Source organism: Macaca nemestrina, chromosome 1 (genome assembly GCF_043159975.1).
Source record: "Macaca nemestrina isolate mMacNem1 chromosome 1, mMacNem.hap1, whole genome shotgun sequence".
Taxonomy (NCBI): Eukaryota; Metazoa; Chordata; class Mammalia; order Primates; family Cercopithecidae; genus Macaca; species Macaca nemestrina.
The window spans coordinates 123935182-123948222 of record NC_092125.1 but is presented as its reverse complement, the minus strand read 5'-3'; the positions used below and the strand labels follow the sequence as shown (position 1 = coordinate 123948222).

Sequence of the window (13041 nt, the reverse complement as noted above, 5' to 3'; positions counted from 1 at the left end):
GCGACAGAGCGAGACTCCGTCTCAAAAAAAAAAAAAAAAAAAAAAAAAAAAGGCGGGGAGGAGGGGGGAATTTATTGCACGATATTCTTTTCCATTATTTTTCCTTTCTTTTTTTATTTTACTTTTTTTTATTTAGATGGAGTTTTGCTCCTGTTGCCCAGTCTGGAGTGCAGCGGCCCCATCTCAGCTCACTGCAGCCTCCCCGTCTGGAGTTAAAGTGAGTCTCCTGCCTCAGCCTCCCAAGTAGCTGGAGTTACAGGCGCCCACCACCACACCCGGCTAATTTTTTTATATTTTTAGTAGAGATGGAGTTTCACCATGTTGTCCGGACTGGTATGGAACTCCTGACCTCAGGAGTTCCACCTCCCTCAGCCTCCCAAAGTGTTGGGATTGCAGGCGTGAACCACTGTGCCCAGCTTGTTTTAATTCTTAATTTTTTTTTTTTTTTTCTTAGCTGCAGTCTCACTTTCACCCAGGCTGGAATGCAGTGGCTCCATCTCGGCTCACTGCAACCTGCGGCCTCCAGGGTTCAAGCGATTCTCCTGCCTCAGCCTCCCGAGTAGCTGGGATTACAGGCATGCACCACCATACCCACCTAATTTTTGTATTTTTAGTAGAGACAGGTTTCACCATGTTGGCCAGGCTGGTATCGAACTGGCTGGTTGCAAACTCCTGACCTTGTGATCCCACCGTCTCAGCCTCCCAAAGTGCTGGGGTTACAGGCATGAGCCACCGCGCCCAGCCAATTCTTAAATTCTTGATATTACAGAACTAAAGTGAAACTTATTAATATTCTACTCTTACATTTTTTATCGACAAATAAAATTCATGACCCAAAAAGCCCAAAACAAAACTAAAAACAGGGAAAAGCTTATAAAATTAAATATGGATCCCAGCATTAACAGCTGAATAGAGAATGTGATTTTAAAATTCTTAGCAGATAATGAAGTTGTGTAGAAACTGAACACTTACAAATTATTTAAAACCTGGAATCACCAGAAATTACACAGTCGGATCATGGGAAAACAGCACAAAGGGGTTACTGAGGGAACCTACACTATTCTAGCTGTGCCCCATACCCTTCTCAGAGGAAAGCCTGGCATCGATTAAATACTGGCCCAAACTAATACTAGCAGCAGAGCCAGTGATGGTACCCTGCCTATCAAAGGACCCTTCCACTGGGTTGGTAGTTTTGATCCAGGCTCCAGACATCTGGCGGATCTCATTAATGTTGGCGCCTTGGGGGCCGATTACGCAGCCAATTAAGTTATTTGGAATGGTAAATTTGTGCGTGGTTTGAGTAGATTTTTTTTTTTTTTTTTAGATGGAGTCCTGCTTTGTCACCCAGGTTGGAGTGCACCCAGGTTGGCTCACTGCAACCTCCGCCTCCCAGGTTCAAGCAATTCTGCCTCAGCCTCCCAAATAGCTGGGATTACAGGCGCCCTCCACTACACCCGGCTAATTTTTGTATTTTTGGTAGAGATGGGGTTTCACCATGTTGGCCAGGCTGTTCTTGAATTCCTGACCTCAAGTGATCCGCCTGTCTCGGCCTCCTAAAGTGCTGGGATTACAGGAGTTAGCCACCGCGCCTGGCCATAGTTTGAGTAGATGTAGCCACACTTGCCCAATAGCCTTTCACCTCTGGAGAGCTGGAGTCAATTTGGGTGAATCCGGTCCCACTGTGCATCATGGCAAAGTGAGATTGTTGTCTTGCCACCTGGTTCAGCTTGACCAGATCAAGCAGAGAAATGGTATGTTGTCCTTGAACCGAGTAGGCATCTAGAGGTGGTCCCTCCAGGTCATGGGTGTCGTGGGGGTAGCCTGTAGCGTTGCTGCACCAATCTTGGCCACCCACGCAGATGACTGGGGAGTTGGCCGGCATGGGCTGGTATGGAATGGTCATGACTCTCCCTTGGGGAGACTGGGAGAGCGTTTCCAGCGTGACCAGGCAGATCTGTTTGACAAACCGATGGTGATGGCCCTCTCGGTGGAGTTGGGCAGTATATCCCCTGCCACCTAGACCTGGGTACCATACTCTTGGGAATCTCTTTGATCTTACACTTGCCTTTCCCAAACCTTTCTCTCTTTTTTAGCTTAGAAAACTACTTATTTATTTACTTGTTCTGAGACAAGGTCTCACTCTGTTGCCCAGGCTGGAGCGCAGTGGCTCCATCATGGCTTACTGCAGGCTCGATCTCCCGGGCTCCAGTGTTCCTCCTGCCTCAGCTAAAAGTGTTGGGATTACAAGTGTGAACCATCAACACCTATTATACAATATTCTGAAAGGTTTGCCATTCTTGTCCAATCCTTTTTATGACACAGCAGGTCCCTGTGAGTGACTTGTAATTTTGGAAATCACTGAATACATCAGTTTTTAGGTACTGCAAACCCAAGCACCAGGTTTTTGAACCATATTTATAAGAATCAGGGGTATATATCACAGCACAAATTGACACAAAGGAAAGGGAGTTGACTCCCAGGCAAGGACAAATAGCAGAGTTAGAGATTAACAATGGTGAGTCAGGACCAGGGAGATGGAACCAAGGAAAAGTAAAGCCCAGCAAATGCCCAGACTCAGGACGGCTAAATCTCTTAAGCGTGATCTTAGCATAAATACTGATGCTATTTGGAGCTTCTGAAAATACAAAGTAGTTCATATCTTTTTTTGTTTCCTCAACACTTAGCTCAGATCCTGGCACATAAAGGTTTGCTGGCAGTGTTGAATGGACGGCTCTGTATGGTTGGAGTGACTTCAGTTTACAAAATGTGAATATCTGTATCCTACCAAAGACTGCTGTTCTGTCCTAAATCAGCAAGATATGATTTTCCAAGTTGCAAATATACCCCAAAGGACTAGTTTCTATAAGTTGGGTAATTTCCTTCCTGTGTTTTAAGAGTAGTCAAGTGGGCCGGGCGCGGTGGCTCAAGCCTGTAATCCTAGCACTTTGGGAGGCCGAGACGGGCGGATCACGAGGTCAGGAGATCGAGACCATCCTGGCTAACACAGTGAAACCCCGTCTCTACTAAAAAATACGAAAAACGAGCCGGGCGAGGTGGCGGGCGCCTGTAGTCCCAGCTACTCCGGAGGCTGAGGCAGGAGAATGGCGTAAACCCGGGAGGCGGAGCTTGCAGTGAGCTGAGATCTGGCCACTGCACTCCAGCCTGGGCGACAGAGCAAGACTCCGTCTCAAAAAACAAACAAACAAAAAAAAAACAAAACAAAAAACAAACAAGAGTAGTCAAGTGGAGGCCGGCTGCGGTGGCTCATGCCTGTAATCCCAGCACTTTGGGAGGCTGAGGCAGGCGGATCACAAGTCAGGAGTTTGAGACCAGCCTGGCCAACATGGTGAAACCCTGTCTCTACTAATAATACAAAAATTGGCTGGGCATGGTGGTGTGTGCCTGTAATCCCAGCTACTCAGGAGACTGAGGCAGGAGAATTGCTTGCACTCGGGAAGCAGAGGTTGCAGTGACCCAAGATGGCACCATTGCACTCCAGCCTGGGCGACAGAACGAGACTTCGTCTCAAAAAAAAAAAAAAGAAAAAAAAGGTCAAGTGGCAATTTGTAATCTATGGATAACAGACACTTCAGACTTCATCTTGCACAAATCTATTTAATGGAAGTGGGCTGCAGTATGTTTCACTGTGATTGGTTCAGGGATCTGTCAACACTAGGTGGAGAAGAAGCCACCATCTTTCTTTCGGGAGTAGCCTCCATTGGTGGCTGCAGTGTGAGGGGACACTGGAGAAAAGAGAAGAGGAAGTGGACTGAATTTCAGATCCTTGGCCTTTTCTAGGAAACTTTAGTCATCAGTACATTTGTGGGTACTGTGGAGAAGCTTCTCATAACAGGTGGGAAAACTGGCATATGGAGGACTGATGGGAGGTAGTTATAGGTCTTCCACCCCCAGGGTTTTGCCCTTGCTGTAAATGTTTGTCCCCTAGACCTAAGGCTGAGCAAAGAGGCTCTGAAAAATTGAATTAATTTCCTAGCTCTGTAGTCAGCACATCCCCTGGTATTAATTTGGTACTTGCCAACTTAATCGCTGCTTTCCAAGACCCACAGAAATCCCTCATCTTCCCTACTATCCAGTCACCTGAAATCCCTGATTCATGGGTCCATTTAGAAAGACCCCCACTGCTTCATCTGCTTACCCAGTCTTCTAACCCTTACCTATGGATCCCTGGATGCTGTGGATGGACTCCTTTTTAGGGTTGATCCAGTGTCTGATGTTAGCCAGGAAAGTGATGGGTGGAGTGGGAGGGGTTAAAAATTCTCCAGGGAATTGGATCTTGGTTCTAGAGGAATGCGTAGGGAAGAACAGTGGAGAAATCAATCATAGAAACGTGAGGAGGGCAAGGTAGTTGCATGTGATCTCAAGAATAAAGCAGCCAAAGACCTTTTTTACCTCTGTGAGATTAACTAAAGATTTTGTTTATACAGATGAGCACAATCTTGGGTGATTTCTGTTCATCTTAGACAGTGAAAATACAGAAACTATATTATAGACACAGATGTAAAAATACAGAAATTCGTATACAAATGAGTACCTAGTGATTATCATTTTCCTGGTGACATTTTACCTTATATGACTGGATGGCAGCATGTTCAGGCTGGAGAGGCTCTGCCTCTACCACTTACCTACAGACATCTTGTGTGGTCTTCTGGTTTAACAGTATCTCATTTTTGTTCTTGAATGTCCCAGTGTGGTGGTTGTACAAGGCTGCTAAGCGGAAGTCCAGGTCATCCTTTGGTATCTACAGAAGTCAGTCCCCCCAAGGTTAGCTCGGCCACCTGTATCCCTGCTCTAGTCAGGTTCTATTATGCTCTACTCTTCCCCAAAAGTATAGTGAAGGCTCTCTTGGGCCTGGAATCCACAACTCGTTACACACTAATTTGTTGTACATGATAACTCTGGTTGATATGGAATTATCTTAGGGTTAGGTCTAGGGAGTGGTGAGCTCTCACTGGAGAGTTAGGAATATTGTTCCTGATATGGGCTTAATGAACTTTACCTCATTCATGTTTATATTCAGTCCTCATTTTCATCAGAGAATGAGAAGGTCTGTAAAATCATTTGCTCTAGATAACTGCCCGGAGCAAAACTTAAATCTTCTGGCTTCCCAGAGGCCAGATAAATTGGTTTTTGGCTTTGGATTTGGTAGGATCTTGGGTTAGAGACAAAAGGAAAAGTACTGAAGCAGTTAGGGACAGACTAACTTTCAAAAAGAATATTAAGGGCTGGGTGCAGTGGCTCGTGCCTATAATCCCAGCATTTTGGGAGGCTGAAATGGGAGGATCACTTGAGGCCAGGAGTTTGAGACCAGCCTGAGCAACATATTGAGACCTCATCTCTTCAAAAAAAAATTAGCTGCATGTCATGGCACATGCCTATAGTTTCAGGAGGCAGAGGCAGGAGGATTGCCTGAGCCTGGGAGGTTCAGTCTACAGTAAACCATGATCAGGCCACAGCATTCCACCCTGGGTGACAGGAAAAAAAAAAAAAACCCTAAATGGCTGCAAAGAGGAATATTTCAATGCTAGATACCTCGGGATCAAAATAGTAGGCATCCCGCCTCATGGAAGTAACTGTGGGGGTTGAGTTGAGCCGACTCCAGGGTTCCTGCTGCTGAGCAAGGTGAGTTGGGTTCTTGTATGGCAATTTCTGCAAAAGAGAAACCATATCCAGGACAACCTGGTTATACAGAAAGCCTTGCTGATGTGGTTAGCTTCAGTAGCATCGCCTTATTCCATCCAGTTTTATTTGTGTTTTTTGTTTTATTTTTTGAGACAGAATCTTACTCTGTCACAGAAGCTGGAGTGCAGTGGCATGATCTCAGCTCACTGCAACCTCTGCCTGTTGGGTTCAAGTGACTCTTCTGTCTCAGCCCCTCAAGTAGCTGGGATTACAGGCATGTGCTACTATGCCCAGCTAATTTTTGTATTTTTAGCAGAGACAGGGTTTTGCCATGTTGGCTAGGCTGGTCTTGAACTCCTGACCTGAAGTGATACACCTGTCTCAGCCTCCCAAAGTGCTGAGATTATAGGCGTGAGCCATCACGCCCGGCCCCATCTGGTTTTATTTGAATCTCAGACATCTGCAAAGAGAAGGATGGTATGGGGCAAGACTCCCCAGGCTCTTGATCCTCCTAAGTTTTCTTAGTGAGAACTGACAGAAACAGGCCAGGAATATAGGAGAAGGTATAGAGTGGGATGAGGGGAGTAAAGAGTTGGGAGCAGATAGGAAAAATGATGAGCTCAGGTTTAGATGTACTGAGTTTGAAGAAAAGATGAGACATTCTAATGCAAATAACAGGTAGAAAACTGGAGGTGTAACTTGTTGGAGGAGAGCTCAGAAGGATTGGTTGTCCACATGAAGTAGTAGCTGAAGCCTGCAAAATGGAGTCAGGCCAAAAGGAAAGAACTGGTTTGTGAGGATTGTACAGTATTATAACTGGGAGTGAGGAGGACCCCAGAGAAGCAATCAGAGACGGAATCAGGAGAGTGCAATGTCTAAGCAGGTAAGACAAAGATTCCAGTAGGCAGGGAAGGGTCACTGATTGCAGGAATGGCAGAAAAAGTCCACCGCACATTAGTTCTCAATAAAGCTCCACAGGCATGAACGTAAAAAGCATGTAACAGATTTCTTCATTATATGTAAAATGCCATATTCGCCACTGTATCCCCAGCTCCTAGCACACTGACCTAACACATGGTATTAAAAAACGGTTGAATCCAATATATCATTTGACTGAATTCCAGTCAGTGCAACTAACAACCTATTAGAACTCTGGCTGGGTGTGGTGTCTCACCCCTGTAATCCCAGCACTTTGGGAGGCTGAGGTGGGCAGATCACCTAAGGTCAGGAGTTTGAGACCAGCCTGACCAACATGATGAAACCCCATCTCTACTAATATACAAAAATTAGCTGGGGGTAGTGGTGGGTGCCTGTAGTCTCAGCTACTTGGGAGGCTGAGGAGGGAGAGTCGCTTGAACCCAGGAGGTGGAGGTTGCAGTGAGCCGAGATTGTGCCACTGCACTCCAGCCTGGGCAATAAAAGTAGGATTCTATCTCAAAAAAAAAAAAAAAAAGAACTCTCATTAGACCTATCCAACATTGTAATCCTCCTTCTCCCCAGTATGGCAAAGTGCTATGTGAGCCATACCTTTTTTTGTTTTCCTTTGAGACGGAGTGTCGCTCTGTTGCCCAGGCTGGAGTACAGTGGCGTGATCTCGGCTCACTACAACCTCCACTTCCTGGGTTCAAGCGATTCTCCAGCCTTAGCTTCCCAAGTAGGTAGGATTACAGGTGTGTGCCAGTGTATCTGGCTAATTTTTGTATTTTTATTAGAGATGGAGTTTCACCATGTTGGCCAGACTGGTCTTGAACTCCTGACCTCAGGTGATCCACTTGCCTCAGCCTCCCAAACGCCTGGAATTACAGTCATACCTTAATTGAACAGTGTGTATCAGCCACTGTGCTATCGCCAAGAATAATGAAGTATGAAAGAAAGAAAGCTACAGGTATTTGATGCCAGCATAGGCTCAGTTATCCTTTGATGTGGCCCTGAGCAGCACTCCTCCCACTCTCCTTGAAGACCACTTAAACCTCGTCATCTCTGTCAGCAGAAGGATGAGATTGTCTTTCACTGAGAAAGTCCAGACTGTCAAGCACGAATGTCATCTTTACATCCACTTTCTTTCCATCTCAGGGAAAGGAAAGTCCCTTTTACTCCCCGGACCTACACTTCCCCGTGCTTCTGAGACCTGTACCATTCTGCATATGCTCTTTTCTGACCCAAGCCTCTCTTCATTTCTTTGTCATGGTCTAGCTACCAGCCTATCACTTTCCCTACACAACCAGACCTTTTCAGGAGTCAATATTTACTCTCTCTACTTCCTCACTCACCATTCCCATACCCTCTTTAGCTCACTGTAGTCTGGCCTCTGCCTCAAGCACCCCCTAAAACTGCTCTTGCTAGTTATCAGTGAACTCCGTGGCCAGTTCAGGTGGATCCTTTCCAGGCCTGATCTTATTTGAACTCAGCTGTTTCTGACATCATAATGCTGATTCCCTCAAATGCCCACACCATGCTGTGTGGGCCCAGCTCCTCTGGGTTTTCCTCTTATTTCTGGCCCTTATCTCTCAGCTACTGTCTCAGCTCCACTTTCTCTCTGTCCCTTAGACAGTGCTATTCTCCAAGGGTCTCGTTTTTACTTTTCTTATGCTCACATCCACTGGATGAGCTGACTCCCTTCCATGGCTTCAACTACTATATGGATACCGTAGCTCATATGGATACACAGCTCCATCATACATCTTCAATCCAGAACTCTCAACCCTGTTGCCTACTATTGATCTTCACTTAAATGTCCCACAGTAGACTACAAAAACGTCTACATAGTTGATGTTTCTCAACATCTTTCTCCCCAAACCTGCTTCCCCAGGATGCCCCATTTCAGTGAACCCTCAGAATTAAACCCTTAGGAACCTAGCAGTTATCCTAGACTCACCTCCTCTCTTGGGCCCGTATCCAGTCAGTCCCCAGGTCCTGTCAGTCCTGTCCTGTGCACTTTTCTCACATCTGCACCTGATCTCCATCCCCTGTGGTACTGCTGTAGATCCATTACTCTTCCTCCTGGAGATCGCCTCACTTGCCTCCTAACTGATCCCTCTTGTCTCACTCTCATCCTATCCAGTCTGCTACCACTTGTGCTTCCTAAAACACCCATCTGATTGTGTCACTTGGTACTTAAAATCCTGCTATGGGGCTGGGACCTACGGCTCATGCCTGTAATCTGAGCACTTTGGGAGGCCAAAGCAGAAGGATCACTTGAGGCTAGGAGTTTGAGACCAGCCTGCGCAACAAAGGAAGATCCTGGTTCTACAAAAAAATAAAATAAGAATTTGCCAGGTGTGGTGGCACCACCTGTGGTCCCAGCTACTTGGGAGGCTGAGTTGAGAGAATTGCTTGAGCCCAGGAGTTCGAGGCTGCAGTAAGCCAAGATTGCACCAGTGTAGTCCAGCTGGGGTGACAGAGCAAGGAGACCCTGTCTCAAAAAAAAAAAAAAAATCCCACCATGATTCCTCACATATCTAGAATGAAACCATAGCTAGCTAGCTAGCATGGTGTACACAGCATACCCAGCCCACCAAGGGCATCTCCCAGCTCTGATCTCTGAGTGCCTCCATTTCATGCCTGCACTCCAGCCCTTCTGGATTATTTGCAGTTCCCCAGACAAGCCATTCTCTCTCTCCTTTCCATGTATTTGCACCTGCTGCTCCCTTTGCCTTGCATATCTGGTTCCTGTTTCCTTCTTCCTAACTCATATTCTACCCACTCCCTCACCTGGCCTACCTAACTCATATTTGGACATCAAAATGCATCTGCTCTGTGAAGCTTTCCTTTAAGTTCCTGGTTCTCACGGCACCCTACACACAACTCTGTCACAACATGTGCTGTTGTGCAAGCATTTTTGCTATTGTCGGTCTATCTTTACTACTAGAGTTCCTTAACAGCAGAAGCTACATCTAATTTATTTATATATCCTTGGTGTCTAGCAGAGTGTCTGGATTATAGTAAATAAGTATTGAATAAATAAAAAGGGGCTCTTAATATTGTTATTAGACAACAATTACCACTTAATTCATCTTATTGTGCACCACTTCAAATATCCCAATCACTCCTACCAGAAAAAAGATCATCTAAGTTCCTAAATCAGTGACCACCATCATGCTAAACACACACATAACAAACACATTGTGGTGTTAACCAGAAGACAGAGACAGTGTGAACACAGATGTATAAAGCATGACCTCTGGTGACTTTCAGAGGATTCTCTCCCACTCCATATCTCATTTCTCTTCAGAGAACAGTCTTCCCAACAGGGAAATGGGTAGCTTGAAGGAACCTGGGCCCTGCCATAACTTATACTCACAATTGATTTGAGTTGCCAGAGCCCCTTGTTCTTCTAGACTAGAGCTCTACTTTCCCCTGCTCAAAAACTCCTCTGAAACGTTAGCCAACCTGAATATGGAGATAGGGAGGCAGGCAGAAAACAGACTTCTCTGGTACCCGACTGAGTGTCTTCACCAGAGTACTTTATGTTACCATCTCTGCCCATCACACTGACAGAAAGAAGACTATCGGTGACCCTACTAGGAATCTGCGCAAGAAACCACAGTACCTTGGAAGCCCGCAGTTCTCCTAAGTAGGAATCATCGTTATCTAATGTAGGCTGCTGGAAAGGGTCCCGGGTGGGAGGCATGGCTAAATGCCTAACTCTTCTAAGAGGGATGGGAGGTCCGCTCAGCCGCAGCACAGCCTCACTCGCATATGATCCCGGGTCCCAATTGTTTGAAACGCTGGTTTCGGTTGCCAGGCAACTGCCCAGCCAGCTAAGACAGAGGAATTCCCTCCGAGGAGGGCGCCACCTGGCGGCTGACCGCGGGAGGCCTCTGGGGAGGATGCTCCGGGGAATGCAGAGGGAAAGCGCCGCTGAGTGGGCCCCGAGCCTTGGAATTGCACTCCTGAGCCTCGGCGGAAAAGCGCGGGCCGCTCACCATCACGACTTCTGCAAAAGATTTCAGTTGAGGAAAGAAGTCCTTAAAGATGACCCAGAAATTTCCTTCTGGCTCGCACCTAACAAAAGGCTTTCAAAGCCATGAGAGAATGAGGATGTCAAGAGACCAAAGAGGGCCGGGCGCGGTGGTTCACGCCTCTAATCTCAGCACTTCGCGAAGCGGAGGCGGGCGGATCGCTTAAGCCCAAGAGTTCGAGACCAGTCTGGGCAACATGGCGAAACCCCGTCTCTACAAAAAATAGGAAAAAGATTAGCTGGGCTTGGTGGCACGCGCCTGGAGTCCCGACTACTCAGGAGACTAAGCCAGGAGAATCTTTCGAACCCCGGAGGCGGAGGTTGCAGTGAGCCGAGATCGCGCCACTGCACTCCAGTCTGGGTGAGAGAGTGAGACCCTGTCTGGGGGCGGGGGGCAGGGTGGGGGGGGCACGTGCGGTACTTGGAAAATTGCGGCTAAGGCAAACTCCTTGCTTAAACTCCGATCAACTGCAGTGTCAGGGCTTCTCATCTAGCCGGTTGTAAAAGCACGGATGGATTTGGCGGGATGTAAGATCTCCAGGAGTGGCCTTCGTAGGAGGGAACACGTACTGGGGCCTCTTCTAGGCGACGACTTCTGGAGGGTGCTCTCTCCATCTTCTTTCTCTCGGTTCACATGCCACGTGTACAAAATCAGATATGCTCATAAAATAACCCCTAGCCCGAAAGGGCTGTAGAAAACGGAAATTTGTTGGCGCTGGCCTGGAGGATGCTTCCACCGCGTTCTTCACACGAGCCCGGGGCATGCCTGTTGGGCCGGTTGCGCACCCCGGGCGCGCGCTCTCCCGCGCCCACGCCGCGCGCACCAGCTGCGGCGGCTGCCATGGCGACCCGCAGGTGAGCGGCAGAGGCGCGCGTGGTCCCTGCCCCACCCGCGCAGAGCCAGAGAGGAGGCGGTTGTCAAGGCGACGTGGGTAGGAGGAGAGGACTGAGGGAGGAGGAAGGATGGGCGGTGTTGGCGTAGCCGCAGGGAGGTGACTGGAGCGAGCCTGGCCTCTTGCATCCCCTCCCTGTGTACCTCCCTCCCCTTTTTTTCCGCCTTCTGCCAGCAGAAGCAGCAGCCGCAGCACCTGAGCCGCTACTGCCGCTCACTCAGGACAACACTATGGCTGAGCCTGGCCACCGTCTCTCCGCCAGAGGCAGGGGAACAACTGAGAGGCGCACACCCTGGCTGTTGCGGCTGCTGCTCTGGGCTGGGACCGCCTTCCAGGTGACCCAGGGAACCGGACCGGAGCTTCACGCTTGCAAAGAGGTACTGCCGCCCCCCTACCCGACCCCGCTTTGGTCACAAAAGTCTTGGATCCAGGCGGAGACCCTGGAGACACAGGCGCAGAGAGTTTCAGACGCCACAGAGTTTAGATTTCTTTGGGGATGAGGCATGGGGGGAGGGAAGAGGAGCCAGTCTGGCGTCATGAGGAGGCCAGCACATTGGAGGACTCACGGATAGATCAACCTCACAGCTTGGGATGCTGAGCTCAGCGAGAAAGGTCCCAGCCCCAAGAAGGGGAGCTACCTGGGTACCTGAACTCAGAATGAGGGAGGAAGACGAGTTGTTTTCCAGCTGGGATGAATTCATCTTAAAAGTGGTTGACAACAAAAGATTATGCACAGAGAGGCAAAATAGGAAGAGGAAAGGAGAGTAGTGGGAGAGGAAAGGAGTTAGGAAGGCCAGAAAAAAGTACCGGAGCGAAGTGATTTTATCATGGCTACACAAAACGGAGTGTGAAGGTGGGAGATGTGCGAGAGGGATGATAGGATCCCAGCTCTCTAGTTCCTTGTTTGTTAAACATCGGTTAGTGAAGACTGTTAAATGTGGCTTCTCCTTATAGCTTGGCCTCCCCGCAGCGTACTATGTTTAGTGTACCTGACAGCACACGACTCACCTTTCTGCAGATTTTGAGTTCTTCAATATCTTGTGTTCTGCCAACCTCTGGTCTCCTCTCTGACTTCTGCTAACATATGTCAAAGTCTTTTTCAAGGTATTTCCAAAATGTTGGAAGCAGAATTCAGACAATAGGTAGTCAATGTCTTATAACCAAAAATATCTTTTGAAAAGTCATCTTGGAAGAACGCAAAAGGGCACTAGGAGCAACAAAACAGTCTTTTCTCTATTATTGAAATAACGATATTTGGTTGTGCTCTGAGCAACTTTTTTAGAAACCATATGGCAGAGGCAACAAGATATTTACAAGAACTACGTTGGGGAAGGCAAAATGAAAGTTCTGTTATTTCTGTGGAATGTGAAGGACTAAGGTTTTGAGAGGTTAGTGTATATATATATATATAACTTTAAAATATATATGTTTTAAAATAGAAATGAGGTTTCAATATACTGCCCCGGCCAGTCTCTAACTCCTGGGCTCAAGCGATCCTCCCACCTCAGCCTCCCAAAGTGCTGGGATTATAAGAATGAGTCACTGCAC

At 47.6% G+C, this 13041-nt stretch overlaps 2 protein-coding genes across 7 annotated transcripts in view; one reads left to right on the top strand and one right to left on the bottom strand.

Annotated features, from left to right (window-relative positions):
• Positions 1-3599: 3599 nt before the first annotated feature.
• Positions 3600-11371, bottom strand: CFAP276 (cilia and flagella associated protein 276). Of its 4 annotated transcripts, none has more exons than XM_011753952.2 (5): positions 11171-11371; positions 5551-5667; positions 4644-4759; positions 4176-4300; positions 3600-3743 (listed from the first exon to the last, which is right to left on the bottom strand). In XM_011753952.2, the coding sequence occupies exons 1-5, from the start codon at positions 11213-11215 to the stop codon at positions 3673-3675; spliced, it is 474 nt and encodes a 157-aa protein (XP_011752254.1). In that variant the 5' UTR covers positions 11216-11371; the 3' UTR covers positions 3600-3672. The 4 variants fall into 4 exon arrangements, with proteins under 4 accessions (XP_011752254.1, XP_070956625.1, XP_011752255.1 ...); XM_071100524.1 differs by lacking the exon at positions 11171-11371 and adding an exon at positions 10190-10338; XM_011753953.3 differs by lacking the exon at positions 11171-11371 and adding an exon at positions 7911-7935.
• Positions 11372-11538: 167 nt separating this feature from the next.
• Positions 11539-13041, top strand: part of ELAPOR1 (endosome-lysosome associated apoptosis and autophagy regulator 1) — a 90002-nt gene continuing 88499 nt past the window's right edge. For all 3 annotated transcript variants that reach the window (XM_071100246.1, XM_071100181.1, XM_071100218.1), the window contains exon 1: positions 11539-11870. In XM_071100246.1, the coding sequence (XP_070956347.1) occupies positions 11724-11870 (147 nt within the window). In that variant the 5' untranslated portion in view covers positions 11539-11723. The remainder of the gene's footprint in view (positions 11871-13041) is intronic.

What these genes read in the sequence shown, in the direction of transcription:
- CFAP276 (XM_071100524.1), bottom strand. Translation starts at nt 10,270, where the DNA reads ATGCCTCCCACCCGGGACCCTTTCCAGCAGCCTACATTAGATAACGAT. An exon ending in CCTACTATTTTGATCCCGAG is followed by an intron (nt 4,760 to 5,550) that starts GTATCTAGCATT and finishes TGACTTCTGTAG; the next exon opens with ATACCAAAGGATGACCTGGA. An exon ending in ACCACACAAGATGTCTGTAG is followed by an intron (nt 4,301 to 4,643) that starts GTAAGTGGTAGA and finishes GCATTCCTCTAG; the next exon opens with AACCAAGATCCAATTCCCTG.